The sequence below is a fragment of the Theobroma cacao genome, chromosome 10, assembly GCF_000208745.1.
Source record: "Theobroma cacao cultivar B97-61/B2 chromosome 10, Criollo_cocoa_genome_V2, whole genome shotgun sequence".
In the NCBI taxonomy this organism is placed as follows: Eukaryota; Viridiplantae; Streptophyta; class Magnoliopsida; order Malvales; family Malvaceae; genus Theobroma; species Theobroma cacao.
In genome coordinates, this window is record NC_030859.1 from 5,031,574 (window position 1) to 5,046,259 (window position 14,686).

Genomic DNA, 14,686 nt, shown 5'->3' on the forward strand with positions numbered 1-14,686 from the left:
CAACGCATCTTCAGCAAAAGAAAAGGAAATTTTCAACATTTCAATCAATTCTTGTAAATTTTTTGGAAGAGTAATTATTGGCAAATGGGAAGATCTATCTATAAAAGGCTCTCATCGTATTCAAAAAAAGGCAGAGCTAGAATCATCTTTAGAAAAGCTTCTCTCTAAACTCTTTCATGGAATGAAAATTCTGGACTCTTTACTTTAAGTTTTCTTTAAATTTTCTTCTCATTAAATTTTAATCTTCTTCATTTTAAAAGAAAACTGGTATCCAATGTTTCTACTACACTTTGCAGTCAAAATTTATTGATCCAAAGATCCTGCTGGCAATTTAGTATCTCAAACACCAAAAATATAATTATATTCATTTTGGATTAGTACAAGTAAGAGCTAAACAACTCACAAAAGAAGGATTGGATACTTCCATCCTTATAGCTCTCGAAGACAAATGACATCTCCATTTCAATTACTTTTTGTTAGGAACAGTATAAATAAGTCTATGTAGAGGACCAATACATTTCAACTATTTCCCTAATTTTATGGTGTCATTGAAAGATAGGAATATCTGAAACATTTTATTGTTTTGTTTATTTTACTTCCTTCATTTTGCTTTTGTTTCCCTTTTCTATAACCTCTATATTTTGGTTTGTCGTAGTAATCCGGGGTACTTTTCTTATGTTACTTTTGCTTTGGTTTTGTAGGACAACAGGTTTTTGAAGAAGAAGGTTCATGTTTGATGTCAAATTATTGACAAAATGATCCTAATTCTTTTCTGCAAAGATATCTTTCTTTTTTTAATTGTTTCTGAAGTTTTAAATCTTGACAAATTTTTAATTCCTCTTTTTGGTTGAAGCTTATGAGTTCGCCATATATAAGATTTTCATAAGGAATTATTCCTTTATAAGTGTCACTTATTTGGTTTCAAACTTTTTCTCCTAATAATGTAGAAAGTCCTGCTAGAAAATTTTCTTTCTAGAAAGGTTGTTGATTATCAAATCTTTGCATTACTCTTGTCATAAATATGTCTTTATACCATTTAAAATCTATTATTTTTTTCATTTTAAATTTGACAATAATTATGAGTTTCTATCTTTAAGGTGTGAAGGGTCACCTAAAAAGTGTTTTGAAATTAAGAAGATGAGCGCTGCAACAACATCTTGAATCTCTCTTCCTTGCTCATCTAGGATGTTGTTTCCTTCATCATCCTTTTTTATATCTTTTAATATTTCTTGTTGTTGTTTTATGATAAGATAATTGTCCCACTATCCTTTAAGTTGTCCAATGAAACTGACAACTAAAAGGTTTGCTATTGAATGATTCATAATTTGGCCCGTTTGATTTTGGGTTTTGTATATGTTTGATACCACTTTCATTTGTTGTAAGGTATTGAAGATGTTGTATTCGGACATTCCATTAATATTTCATTCATAAATTGTGTTGGCATAATACTTATTTTGGAAAGTAGGTTTTTCTTCTATGTTCACATATATATATATATGTTTGATGGCTATTTACAAACCTGTGGTTAATATTGAAATATCTGCATGAAGATACATATTGAATTTACAGAAAAAGAATTGTTGTGTGGTTAATATAGAAATATCTGTATATAGATACATATTGAATTTACAGAAAAAGAATTGATGTGTGGTTAATATTGAAATATCTATATATAGATATACATTGAATTTGTAGGAAAAGAATTGAATTTTTATGCACATATTAAGGGGGAGCATACATTTAGAAGGAGTAATCCCTTATTTGCACATAGATATAAGATATACATAGACATTACGCTCTTAATTTAGGAATGTTTTGTCATCATAAAAAAAAAAAAGAGGAGAATGTTGACTCTATATGCTTTTGATAATAACAAAGTATTCCTTATTCATTGGTGTCTAATTACATTATTTAAGTGTGCAAGACAAAGTTTAAATCCTTTAATAGAATGGTTGATTGAAAGCAAGTCAAAAAGTTTGTCGCGTTACAAGAATGGTCAATAAGTTAAAAGAGCAAAGAACAAAAAGCTAAGTAAAGTTAGAATAATGTTAACTGATTAATACAGAGCCTTAATCAATTAAAGCTGTTCAGGGCACTACATCAAAGGAATGAAGAAAATCCTTAATCAATTAGCACAAGGCATAACTGATTAATAATATACTAGGCGCAAAGCAAAATCTTTTTAATCAGCCAACTAAAGGAGTTAATTGGTTAAAGGTCAAGCTTAAAGTTTCAAATGCACCAAATCCAAATTCAAAATGTTGATGATCATCCAAAGGCGTCAAACCAAGAGATTCAAAGCTGAAGAATTTTTAATCGGTTAAGCTTATTTTAATCAACTAAAGATTGAAAGGAAAGAAGCTTTGATCAGTTAAAGGAAGAACAAATCAGTTAGAAGATGGCTAGTGGAAAACATCTGTCAAAGAAGTCTGAAAATTAAAAGTTTTTAATCAGTTAAAGCCCTCTTTTACCGGTTAACATAGTGAAGCAAACTCTCAAATAAAGAAGCCTTAATCGATTAAAACCTATCCTTAATCGATTAAAGGAACATTGCTAGCACATTTGATTTTAACTGCTAGAAAAGAAAATAATAGCTAGAGACTGCCTGCAATGGCTAGAAATTGTCTTTAATGGTCAGAATGTGTCTTCTACGTATTTAAAGCCTTTCCAAAGGTTAAAAATCAAAAAGAAAAGTTTTAAAGAGTTTGAAAGAGCTTGAAAGAGCTTAAAAGAGCAAAACCCTTCTCTTTTACACTTGTATTCCATTCCTATCTTTTTGAAAGTATTTAAGCTGAAACTTGTACAAATTAGATTAGTTAAGTAATCATTTGTAGCTCTTTTTATCTTCTATTTCTTGTTTACTTGGAGTGTGTGAGACACTCTAAGACCTAGTCTAAGCTAAGGTAAAGTTATGACTTGTTGTAAAAGGTTGAAGTTGGATTAAAAGCTCACTTTGTAAAAGTTTAGTTGAAGTGTTAATTCTATTAGTTTTAGTGAAGTTGGATTGAAAATCCTTAATTGGGAATATCAAGGTAGTGACTGTAGGTTAAGTGGACTGAACTACTATAAATATTATATTTTATCTGTTTCTCTTAACCTGTCGTTACTTAGTGTTTGCTAACCTTAACAAATTTTCAAAGCATCCATCTTAAGTCTTCCAAATAGATTTTAAATTTCAAGAGCTACCTTCAAAAATATTTTTAAGTGCTATTCACCCCTCTCTAGCACTCCTTTTGGGACCAACATAGGTGATGTTGATTTTTGGATATTGGTCCTATTTGGTTAATGTGTAGTGAGCAAGTCAATATATTTTGAACTTGGGTGGGTCTTGGTCCATGATTTTTTGTTGTTTCACCGAACTTTTTTTAATTGATCTTTGAGAGTGTTATTTTGCTAAAATAAGTATTTTTCTGATTTAGAGAGAATACTTACAGCAACATTTTTGTACATCTTGAAGGAATGAATATTGATATTATGCCTTTTAAAAAAATTTGATGATTAGGCCAGCTGGATATGTTAAATTTTAATTTGACAATTATTCAAAATTAGATTTGACCTCGCTTGCAAGTTAAATTTAAATCTCATTCGTGTAAATACAGATTACATTTGGTAACTTGAATTTGAAATAAGGATTTGAATTTCAAATTTAATATAAATTGTGTGATAAAACACATTTAAATATGATTTTTATAATTATTTCAAATTCAAATGGTGAGGGATACTAATCTTGGTAACATTACCATCATGCAATTAGAAAGACATGAAATTAGTGAAAATCCTACTTTTAAAAGGTTTTTTTTTTTTTCATTTGATGTAATGAAGTGAGAGTTTAGTAATGGATGTAGGTTCTTTTATTAGTGTTGATGGATGTCACCTAAAAAGGCCTAAAAGAGTTATTTAGTAGCTATAGCAATTGATGAGAACTGTGTGCTACTTCTTGTTACTATTGCAATTGTGGAACTTGAAAATGGAGATTAATGGTTTTTTGCAATTGTTGAGTATTGTGATTGATGATTTCTACAAACCATTGACATTAATTATTGATGGCCAAAAGTTATGTAAAATCAAATCTTTCCATTATCATTCCAATTTTGACTTGTATAATTAGTTTAATCTATCTTAGTTGCTTCCTTCTACTCATGTTAGCTAAATAATTTATGGAAAAGATGCCATTCACAAACATTTTTGCATTTGCATTGGGACTATGTATTATTCATTTCTCTCAAAAGATAACATCATAAAACTCTCCTTGTGAAATCTTGCTTTATCAAATTATGTTAGTTTGGACTTATGGTTGCCACATGACATCTCTGAGGTACCGCTTTTGGAAAAATCTACCATTGGTGCTATCCTAGCCCTTGCTCAACTTGCTTTTTTCTCTCACCATGTTGCAGTCTTAATGTTTTCATTCCATCCATCCTTAGAAAATAACATGCATAAGTTCATGACTACCTTTACTTTATAATTTTATGTATAGTATCTCTTTCCATATGTGTTGCATTTAAGAGAGATAAAAATTTGCCCTTAAAAAAGCCCGTTACCTAGAAATTTTTCAATGATTCAAGACGCAAGCTTTTCCCCATTAGGTCATTTTATAATGTAGGTTTATGTTGATATTTAATCATTTTTCTGCTACAATTATTATGTTTATGTTATATAATAAAAGGGTTTTGCATTTTTTTTTACTTAGTTTTTCTTATCTCTTATCTTAATTATATTACTTTTATAGAAAAGCAAAGAGACAAAAATATTCTAAGGAGAGAAAAAATTGGTTGTGATTGCATATCTATAGCTATATATAAAAAGAAATTTTTTCAAAATTTTATCTTTACACCACGTGGAGCTTTAGTTTTACACCACGTGGAACTTTAGCTGACAGACATGTGGGCTGGTCAGGGCATTTTTGAATTTATGACGTGCAAACTTGCTCAACTTGCTTCTTCCTCTCACCATGTTACAGTCTCATTTTTTCATTCCATTCATCCTCAAAAAATAAAATGCATAAGTTTAGGACCGCCTTTATTTTGTAATTTTATGTATAATTTTATATATAGTATCTCTTTTCATATATGTTGCATTTAAGAGAGATAAAAGTTTGCCCCCGAAAGAGGTCGTTACCTTGAAATGTTTCAATGTTTCAAGATGCGAGCTTTTCCCCTTTGGGTCATTTTATAATCTAAGTTTATATTGATATTTAATCATTTTTTTGCTATAATTATTATGTTTATGTTATATAATAAAAGGGTTTTGCATTTTTTTGACTTAGTTCTTCTTATCTCTTATCCTAATTACCTTGCTCTTATAGGAAAGTAAAGAGTTAAAAATATTCTAACCAGAGGAAAAATTGATTGCCATTTTATATCTATAACTAAATATAAAAACAAGTCCTTTTGAGAGCTTATCTTTTTGGAACTTTAGTTTTACACCATGTGGAACTTTAGTTGACGGCCATGTTTGCTAGTGAGGATATTTTTGAATTTACGACGAGCAAACCATTCTTTTCTTCTTTTTGTTTGATAGGCATTCTAGAAAGCTCATTTTAGAAATTTCTACTTTGTTCTTTTTGTCCAGCGTACGCACTACAAAGCCCATTCTAAAAATTTCTCCTCTATTGACTTCTTTTTGTCTAGGTCAAGCATTTTACAAAACCCATTCTAGAAATTTCATTTTACAAAGCTTGCTCAACTTGCTTCTTCCTCTCACCATGTTACAGTCTCATTTTTTCATTCCATCCATCCTCAAAAAATAAGATGCATAAGTTTAGGACTACCTTTATTTTGTAATTTTATGTATAATTTTATATATAGTATCTATTTTCATATATGTTGCATTTAAGAGAGATAAAAGTTTGCCCCTGAAAGAGGCCGTTACCTTGAAATGTGTTAATGTTTCAAGACGTGAGCTTTTCCCCTTTAGGTCATTTTATAATCTAAGTTTATATTGATATTTAATCATTTTTCTGCTACAATTATTATGTTTATGTTATATAATAAAAGGGTTTTGCATTTTTTTGACTTAGTTCTTCTTATCTCTTATCCTAATTACATTGCTCTTATAGGTAAGTAAAGAGTCAAAAATATTCTAACAAGAGGAAAAATTGATTGTCATTTTATATATATAACTATATATAAAAACAAGTCCTTTTGAGAGCTTATCTTTTTGGAGCTTTAGTTTTACACCATGTGGAACTTTAGTTGACAGTTATGTGGGCTAGTGAGGACATTGTTGAATTTACGATGAGCAAACCATTCTTTTCTTCTTTTTCTTTGATAGGCATTCTAAAAAGCTCATTTTAGAAATTTCTACTTTGTTCTTTTTGTCCAGTGTACGCACTATAAAGCCCATTCTAAAAATTTATCCTCTATTGACTTCTTTTTGTCTAGGTCAAGCATTTTACAAAACCCATTCTAGAAATTTCATTTTACAAAACTTGCTCAACTTGCTTCTTCCTCTCACCATGTTACAGTCTCATTTTTTCATTCCATCTATCCTCAAAAAATAAGATGCATAAGTTTAGGATCGCCTTTATTTTGTAATTTTATGTATAATTTTATATATAATATCTCTTTTCATATATGTTGCATTTAAGAGAGATAAAAGTTTGCCCCTGAAAGAGGTCGTTACCTTGAAATGTTTCAATGTTTCAAGACGAGAGCTTTTCTCCTTTGGGTCATTTTATAATCTAAGTTTATATTGATATTTAAACATTTTTCTGCTACAATTATTATGTTTATGTTATATAATAAAAGGGTTTTGCATTTTTTTGACTTAGTTCTTCTTATCTCTTATCCTAATTACATTGCTCTTATAGGAAAGTAAAGAGTCAAAAATATTCTAACGAAAGGAAAAATTGATTGTCATTTTATATATATAACTATATATAAAAACAAGTCCTTTTGAGAGCTTATCTTTTTGGAGCTTTAGTTTTACACCATGTGGAACTTTAGTTGACAGCTATGTGGGCTAGTGAGGACATTTTTGAATTTACAATGAGCAAACCATTCTTTTCTTCTTTCTCTTTGATAGGCATTCTAGAAAGCTCATTTTATAAATTTCTACTTTTGTTTTTTTTGTCCAGCGTACGCACTACAAAGCCTATTCTAAAAATTTCTCCTCTATTGACTTCTTTTTGTCTAGGTCAAGCATTTTACAAAACTCATTCTAGAAATTTCATTTTACAAAGCTTGCTCAACTTGCTTCTTCCTCTCACCATGTTACAGTCTCATTTTTTCATTCCATCCATCCTCAAAAAATAAGATGCATAAGTTTAGGATTGCTTTTATTTTGTAATTTTATATATAATTTTATATATAGTATCTCTTTTCATATATGTTTCATTTAAGAGAGATAAAAGTTTACCTTTGAAAGAGGTCGTTACCTTGAAATGTTTCAATGTTTCAAGACGCGAGCTTTTCTCTTTTGGGTCACTTTATAATCTAAGTTTATATTGATATTTAATCATTTTTCTGCTACAATTATTATGTTTATGTTATATAATAAAAGGGTTTTGCATTTTTTTGACTTAGTTCTTCTTATCTCTTATTCTAATTACATTGCTCTTATAGGAAAGTAAAAAGTCAAAAATATTCTAACGAAAGGAAAAATTGATTATCATTTTATATATATAACTATATATAAAAACAAAGTCCTTTTGAGAGCTTATCTTTTTGGAGCTTTAGTTTTACACCATGTGGAACTTTAGTTGACGGTCATGTGGGCTAGTGAGAACATTTTTGAATTTACGACGAGCAAACCATTCTTTTCTTCTTTCTCTTTGATAGGCATTCTAGAAAGCTCATTTTAGAAATTTTTTACTTTTGTTCTTTTTGTCCAGCGTACGCACTACAAAGTCCATTCTAAAAATTTATCCTCTATTGATTTCTTTTTGTCTAGGTCAAGCATTTTACAAAACCTTTTCTATAAATTTCTGCTCTGTTCTTTTTGGATTTTTGATGAAACCTTTGAAAACGAAGATGAATTTTTTTCTTCTTTCTTTTTAGATGCCCATATATGCAAGAATAATTAGTCGCTGTGATAATGAACCTGCCTTAGATATTAAAAAAGCAGCATACGCAACCTCAACATCTTGACTCTGAAGATAAAGAAAACTCATGGCAGTGGGAGGAAACTCATGGGAGAATAAAATAGAGTATATTGTTAATTTCCGGTAGTGTATGTTGGAAAGAACAAAAAAAAGTGGTCAAAATTGAGGCCGAAACAAGGCACCCAAAGCAAATCAATAAGAAAAATGGGCTACAGCCGACATTGTTCGTCTGGATACTTGGTCCAAACCAAACCCAAATAGCTGTGAGGCCATTACTGATACTAAACCTGACCTTGTGGTGAGGCCCAATATATATAATTTTTTATTACATATAAACTTTTGTTTTTTAAGATAAGCAATATATTTGCCAATGCAGTCTTTTTTCAATGCTAAGGAAGAGATTCGGAAATTTTGAGATTTGAAGTTCAAATTTCACCATGAGTTGGTTTGATTTAACTTTATATTAGATTCGTCCAACTATATATGCTAGTTTGTTAATTGGTTTGTCCATTTAATTTATGTTATAGACTACTTAAATAAGATATAATATTTTATCGTCTTTGTAATTTCTACTTGTACATAGGTACTTAACTTCATAAAATAAATTTTATTTCCAGATTCTTTGATAATTGTAAACAGTATATTTGATTTCTTTGTTGCAAATCTAGTGTCTTTGAAAGTGGACATTTCATTACACATGAAAGCAAGAAAAAGAGAGCCAAAGCTTTGAAGAAGACGTTGTCTTGCATAAAAAAGCAAAGAAAACATTGATCAATTTCATGAGTTGATGTGTTGAATTTGTTCTAAATGCATAAAAGTTCAAAGAAAATCCACCTATACTTGAAAACCATACTTGCAATACCTCTTTAAGCAATGTTTAAATCTGTCACTACAAGTAGCTCTTTTTATATACCTATTTTTAAAAGGGGTTTTGCTGCTGATAATGTTAATCTTAATAAGTTTGTCTTTGTTTATGTTGTTGGGAATGTTCGTAGGAAAGGGATTTGGCCCAGGAACGTTCGACTTGCTATGTTGTTTGCCGTCGTAGTCTGCGGTAGAAAAAATTTAATGAAATACGGAAGAGAGAATGTCTAGCTAGAGAGAGAAAAAAATTATAAAAATGAAGAAATTGTATATTATAGAGGTGGTAATTTTCTTAAAAATATTACCACCTCATCAAATTAATCGAAATATTCATAAATTTGATCAATTTTTATTGAGTGGTGAACTTGTGAAATACCTATTTCTATTTGTAATTAAATATGAAATTAATCTCCTTATACTATTTCAAATACACAAGTATATTAAATTTTAATTAATTTTTACTTATTATGTGTATTTTTTTCTCACAATTTATGTAACAAAATGAATGCACGTCCATTATCTCATGTTCATGTTTCTCAAAGTAACCAAACAATGGGAAGCTATAATTATCTCCCATTGGCCATAACAAAAAAAATAGAAAAACAGAGAGCAAGCAGATGTCAACATTGATGGATAAGAAAATGGAAGTAGTTTATGATAACAACTACGATGACTGGCCTTGCTAATTATTTAACTATGAAGAAAAGTTGAACTGCCCAGCGATATTTGCCTGACAGGAAATGCCATAGAAATTTCAGGGCACCACCTTGACCTAAAACCAGAATACCATATCTTGTTTGAAAAATCTTAAATTGTGTGACAACAATCAAGGTAATTTGTTACCTCTTAATCAGGGACAAGTAACTGCCAAGGCTGCCCCCTCAACTCTTGATGAGTTCATTTTAAATTAAGGAAAGCAATTCAAAATAAATTCAAAGTCTATTAATAATTAAAATTCAAAATTCAAAATTATAATAGAATTTCATTTCTAATGATAAGTTAATCAGAAATATAATAGATGACATTGTCCTTGTTCATCAATTAAAAATTTTACCTACATTTATGTTTTTATATATACTAGTTCCGTTGTCATGTGTGGTTCACGGGTTACTTTGTCATGTGTTACCCGTAATGTTTTTATTTATATGATTAACAAGAGTAGAGCAATATTTTTCTTTCTTAAAAAATTATAAGTAATTAGAGTAATTAATATTAGTTAATTATAATTAAATTAATTGCAATTTATACTGCAATAAGGTTTATAGGATGAGGCTTAAAACCAAGTATTTTCATGTGTCAAATGCATATTTTGAGGCAAGGATAGATTAATATATAGGTAGGTATACGTAGGAAAATTTGACTTTTTTAGAGTTTTTTTTTATATTTTTCTTTATATATATATATATATATATATATATATATATATATANTTTATTATATATATATATATATATATATATATATATATATGACACATTCTATAAAAAATAGAATAATATTTGAATTAAAGATTCTTTAAAAAAAACTTGTAGATATTTCTAATTTTCGCATTAACCTATTTTTAATAGAAAGAATAAAACCAATCTTGTATAAATACAGATTGGTTTTCTTATCGAAGCCTGTATAACTATCGAATCAAGTATTATGTTTGTATATAATTTTAAACCATTTGTTTTTTACATATATAATTACGTATTATATATTTATAAATATATGTAAATAAAAAAAATTAAATACACGATTTAAGCATTGATTCAAATATCGGATCACTTTTCGAACCATTTTCGATAACTATATCAATGTTATAGATAAATATAGATTAAAGATATATAGACATAATTATAGATGTCAACAAAAATTAAAAAAAAAATAAAGGTGGACCTATGAAAGAATTGGTCCGATGATTAACAAGCAAAGCAAAGAAATGTCGAGAAATTACTCAGGAAGCAATGATAACAAAAGGTGTATATAATTTATAAAGGGGTTCCCAGGTCTCGGGTTAACCATTTTAAGAAATCTTAATTTTAGTTCTAACTAATTCTTGTTTTCTTCGAATTTTTGTTGGATGAAAAAAAGTTTAAATTTCAAAATCCTTTTTTCTAGTTATAAAAATAAAATATTAGATTCTTGCGTCTAATTCTATCACCAGTAATTTTGTAATTCCCATTACTCTTTGCTTTTTACATTTTTTTTAGAGGGTCGGCCAAGCGAGCCAACCCTATTAGGGTTCCACAAATTATGTCGGCCATATGTCTTAATAGCCATACAGCACCCACCAGACCGACCCTTTTTCTTTATTTTTTATATTTGATAAAAAAAACTTTAAAAAAAGTTTAAACTAAAAAAGTTATTATTTTATTACGCTTAATTAAACTTATTTTTATTTAAAATTAAAAAAATTGTAAAATATCATTTATCATTTTATAATACATGACATAACATGTATGTTGATATAACATATTGATATGATATGATGACATAATTATTTTCCATCATTTACCTCATCTTCACAATATTATCATGATACATAAAAAGACAAGTGATATTTTAATTAATAATAATTAGTCAACCATTAATGATAAAAAATTATTTGACTAAAAATAAAAATACTATGATTTAATTAAACTCATAAAAAATAAAAATTTATTTAAATTTTTTAAAAAATAATTTAGAAACCTTTTCAAGCATTATATAAGTCTATAATATAAAAAGAAAATTACTTATCAAGGGTGGGATATAAAAATTGTTACATACTTCATTAAAATTATTAATAAATTAATATGATAACTAAAAAATTTTATAATAATATTCTAATCTCGATTGTAGAATTTAATAATGCCACTGATTATATATAAAATAATAGTAAAATAAATAAATCCTTTTATATTGAATGACTTCATAGTGAATTTTCTCAACTTCCATATATACCGCAATTTAGAAAAAAAGAAAAAATAAAAGTAAATAATAAAGAAAAATACCAATTCAACTAAACTAAACCTTCCTTCCCACCCATCTGGGACACTTTCCATATTGAAAAAGCCAAATCTAATCTCCCTCAAAAATCTTTCAGATTTGAAATTCTTTTGTTGTATCATTAAAACCTGCCTTCCAACCTATCCAGGACTCTGATTTTTCTCAAATTCGAATATTTTTAAGGATAAAATTTCCTTTTTTATCTTAACAAAATTTGTTATCTTCTTATCCGTATCTTCTATTTTATAATTAGTTTTATATATATAACCCTAGCCCAGCGTTTCCCATCCTTAATAATTCTCAAAAATTTTCACTCACCCTTCTGCCAGAAATTAAGTTCAATATCAACAGGTTTACAAGCAACACACCATGGTGGTCACCACCACCAACAATGGCGGTTCCGGCTGTGGCTGCTGCCGTTTCTTGTGTCAAGTCATCAATGGCAGATGGTTCATGATGTTTGCATCCTTCTTAATCATGGCAGGTGCTGGTGCAACGTATCTTTTTGGTGTCTATTCCAAGGATATTAAAGCGACTTTAGGCTATGATCAATCCACACTCAACCTGATGAGCACATTCAAGGACCTTGGAGCCAATGTTGGAGTCCTCTCCGGCCTCCTAGCTGAGGTAACTCCGACGTGGTTCGTCTTGCTAGTAGGTGCAGTCATGAATTTTGCCGGTTATTTTATGATATGGTGCGCCGTGACCAAAAAAATTCCCACCCCACAGGTATGGCATATGTGTGCATATATTTGCATTGGTGCAAATTCACAAAACTTTGCCAATACAGGTTCACTAGTTACTTGTGTGAAAAACTTCCCAGAAAGTAGAGGGATAATGCTAGGGCTTATGAAGGGTTTTGTAGGGCTGAGTGGAGCTCTGTTTACACAGCTTTATTATGCTATCTATGGGAATGATTCAAAGTCATTGATTCTGCTGATTGGTTGGCTACCGGCTGCTATTTCTTTGGTTTTTGTTTACAACATTAGAATAATGAAGATCTCCAGACATCCTAATGAACATAAAGTGTTTCATGAATACTTAACAATTTCAGTTATTCTAGCTTTGTTGCTCATGGGACTAACCATTGCTCAGAAAAAGGTTACGTTTCCCCGTATTGGTTATGTATTAAGTGCAGTTGTAGTCTGTGTGATGTTGTTTTCACCCCTTGCCATTGCCATAAGAGAAGAATATTATACTTGGAGGCATAGGAAACAAATCACCACCCCCACTAGTATCATTGTTGAGGCAACACCACCGACTGAGACGGTATCAAAATCTGAGATAGAACCAGAATGTACAGAGACCGAGATAGTGATGAAGAATCAGGAAGACTCGTGCTGCACAAATATTTGCAAGCGACCTAAAAGAGGTCAAGATTACACCATTCTCCAAGCCCTTACTAGTGCAGACATGTTGCTTCTTTTTGTTGCTACATTTTGTGGATTGGGTTGCAGCTTAACAGCAGTGGACAATCTAGGCCAAATTGGTGAATCCTTGGGCTATCCACAACTTACCATTTCTACGTTTGTTTCCCTACTTAGCATATGGAATTATTTTGGTAGAGTTTTCGCCGGATTTGTCTCTGAAAAGATTCTGTTGAAGTACAAAGTACCTCGACCATCAATAATGGCATTTGCCCTTTTGTTATCTGCCGTTGGAGATTTACTTATCGCCTTTCCCTGGCCTGGTTCTGTTTATCCTGCTTCTTTGGTTTTAGGATTCTCATATGGAGCACAACTCACATTGCTCTTCACCATTGTATCTGAGCTTTTCGGATTGAAATATTACTCAACTCTTTTCAACTGTTCCCAGTTAGCAAGCCCTCTTGGGTCATACGTACTTAATGTGAGAGTTGTTGGGAAACTTTATGATAGAGAGGCATTGAAGCAGCTGGCAGCAAAGGGATTGACAAGATCAATGGTGAAGGAATTGACTTGCATGGGAAAACAATGTTACAGGCTATCTTTCTTAATTCTTGCTGCCGCTAACTTCTGTGCATTTTTTGTTACACTGATTTTGGTTGCGAGAACTCGTAAATACTATAGGGGAGATATCTATAAGAGATTCAGGGATGAAATGGAAGCAAATGAGAAGGAAATGGCTTTGAAACAAGCACAGGAGATCCAAGAGGTGAAAAAGTAAGGGGACTAAAGTGTAACAAAAAAAATCCAATTCACTGTAATTTTTTTTTTTTTTTTGCATTTTTCTGTCCTTTTCTTTTATTTGTTTTTTAATTTGTTGATTGTGCAATGCGTTGAACTTTGAGCCAAAGGTTGTTTAGATAATGCAATGGCACTGCCCCAAGTCAATTGCAGGGCTACTTTGCTCTTGCTGGTTATAATAGATTAGTGATATTAAGGTCTTTGTTCTTTTAAATTTTCAAGTTAAAAGGACAGGAAAAAGGAGAAAATTAGGTGGATTCATGCCCTCAAAATTAGAGAAAGGTCTGAAAACCTAACTATTTTAATGGCAGAAACAAACTCAACGTTTGTTGACTAAGGAAAAGTTGGGGCAATCTTGCATTCACAAAAGATGGTTTCCAGGTGGAGGGCTCTATCGTTCTTTTGTATTTTCCTGGTATTTGAGAAAACTGATGTTTCAATTCAATTGTGTATACCTGCGGTATGCTAAAACTTTCACCTTGCCGGATAGCTATCCTGTCTTCTGCCTGACTGGCTGTTTAAACATAGTGGTTTTCAAGAACAAGATGGCAAAGTTGCAGGCAGGGGCAGCTTCTCTTGTCGTCGAAGCATCAAAGCTTTTGCAGCCATCAAACCCCATTAATTAGAAATAGCTGCAGCA

The 14,686-nt window shown here is 30.4% G+C and overlaps 1 protein-coding gene across 1 annotated transcript; it reads left to right on the forward strand.

The window, feature by feature from the left end:
- On the forward strand, nt 12,344-14,170 carry LOC18586515 (protein NUCLEAR FUSION DEFECTIVE 4). Its single transcript, XM_018129038.1, has one exon. The coding sequence runs from the start codon at nt 12,359-12,361 to the stop codon at nt 14,024-14,026; it is 1,668 nt and encodes a 555-aa protein (XP_017984527.1). The 5' UTR covers nt 12,344-12,358; the 3' UTR covers nt 14,027-14,170.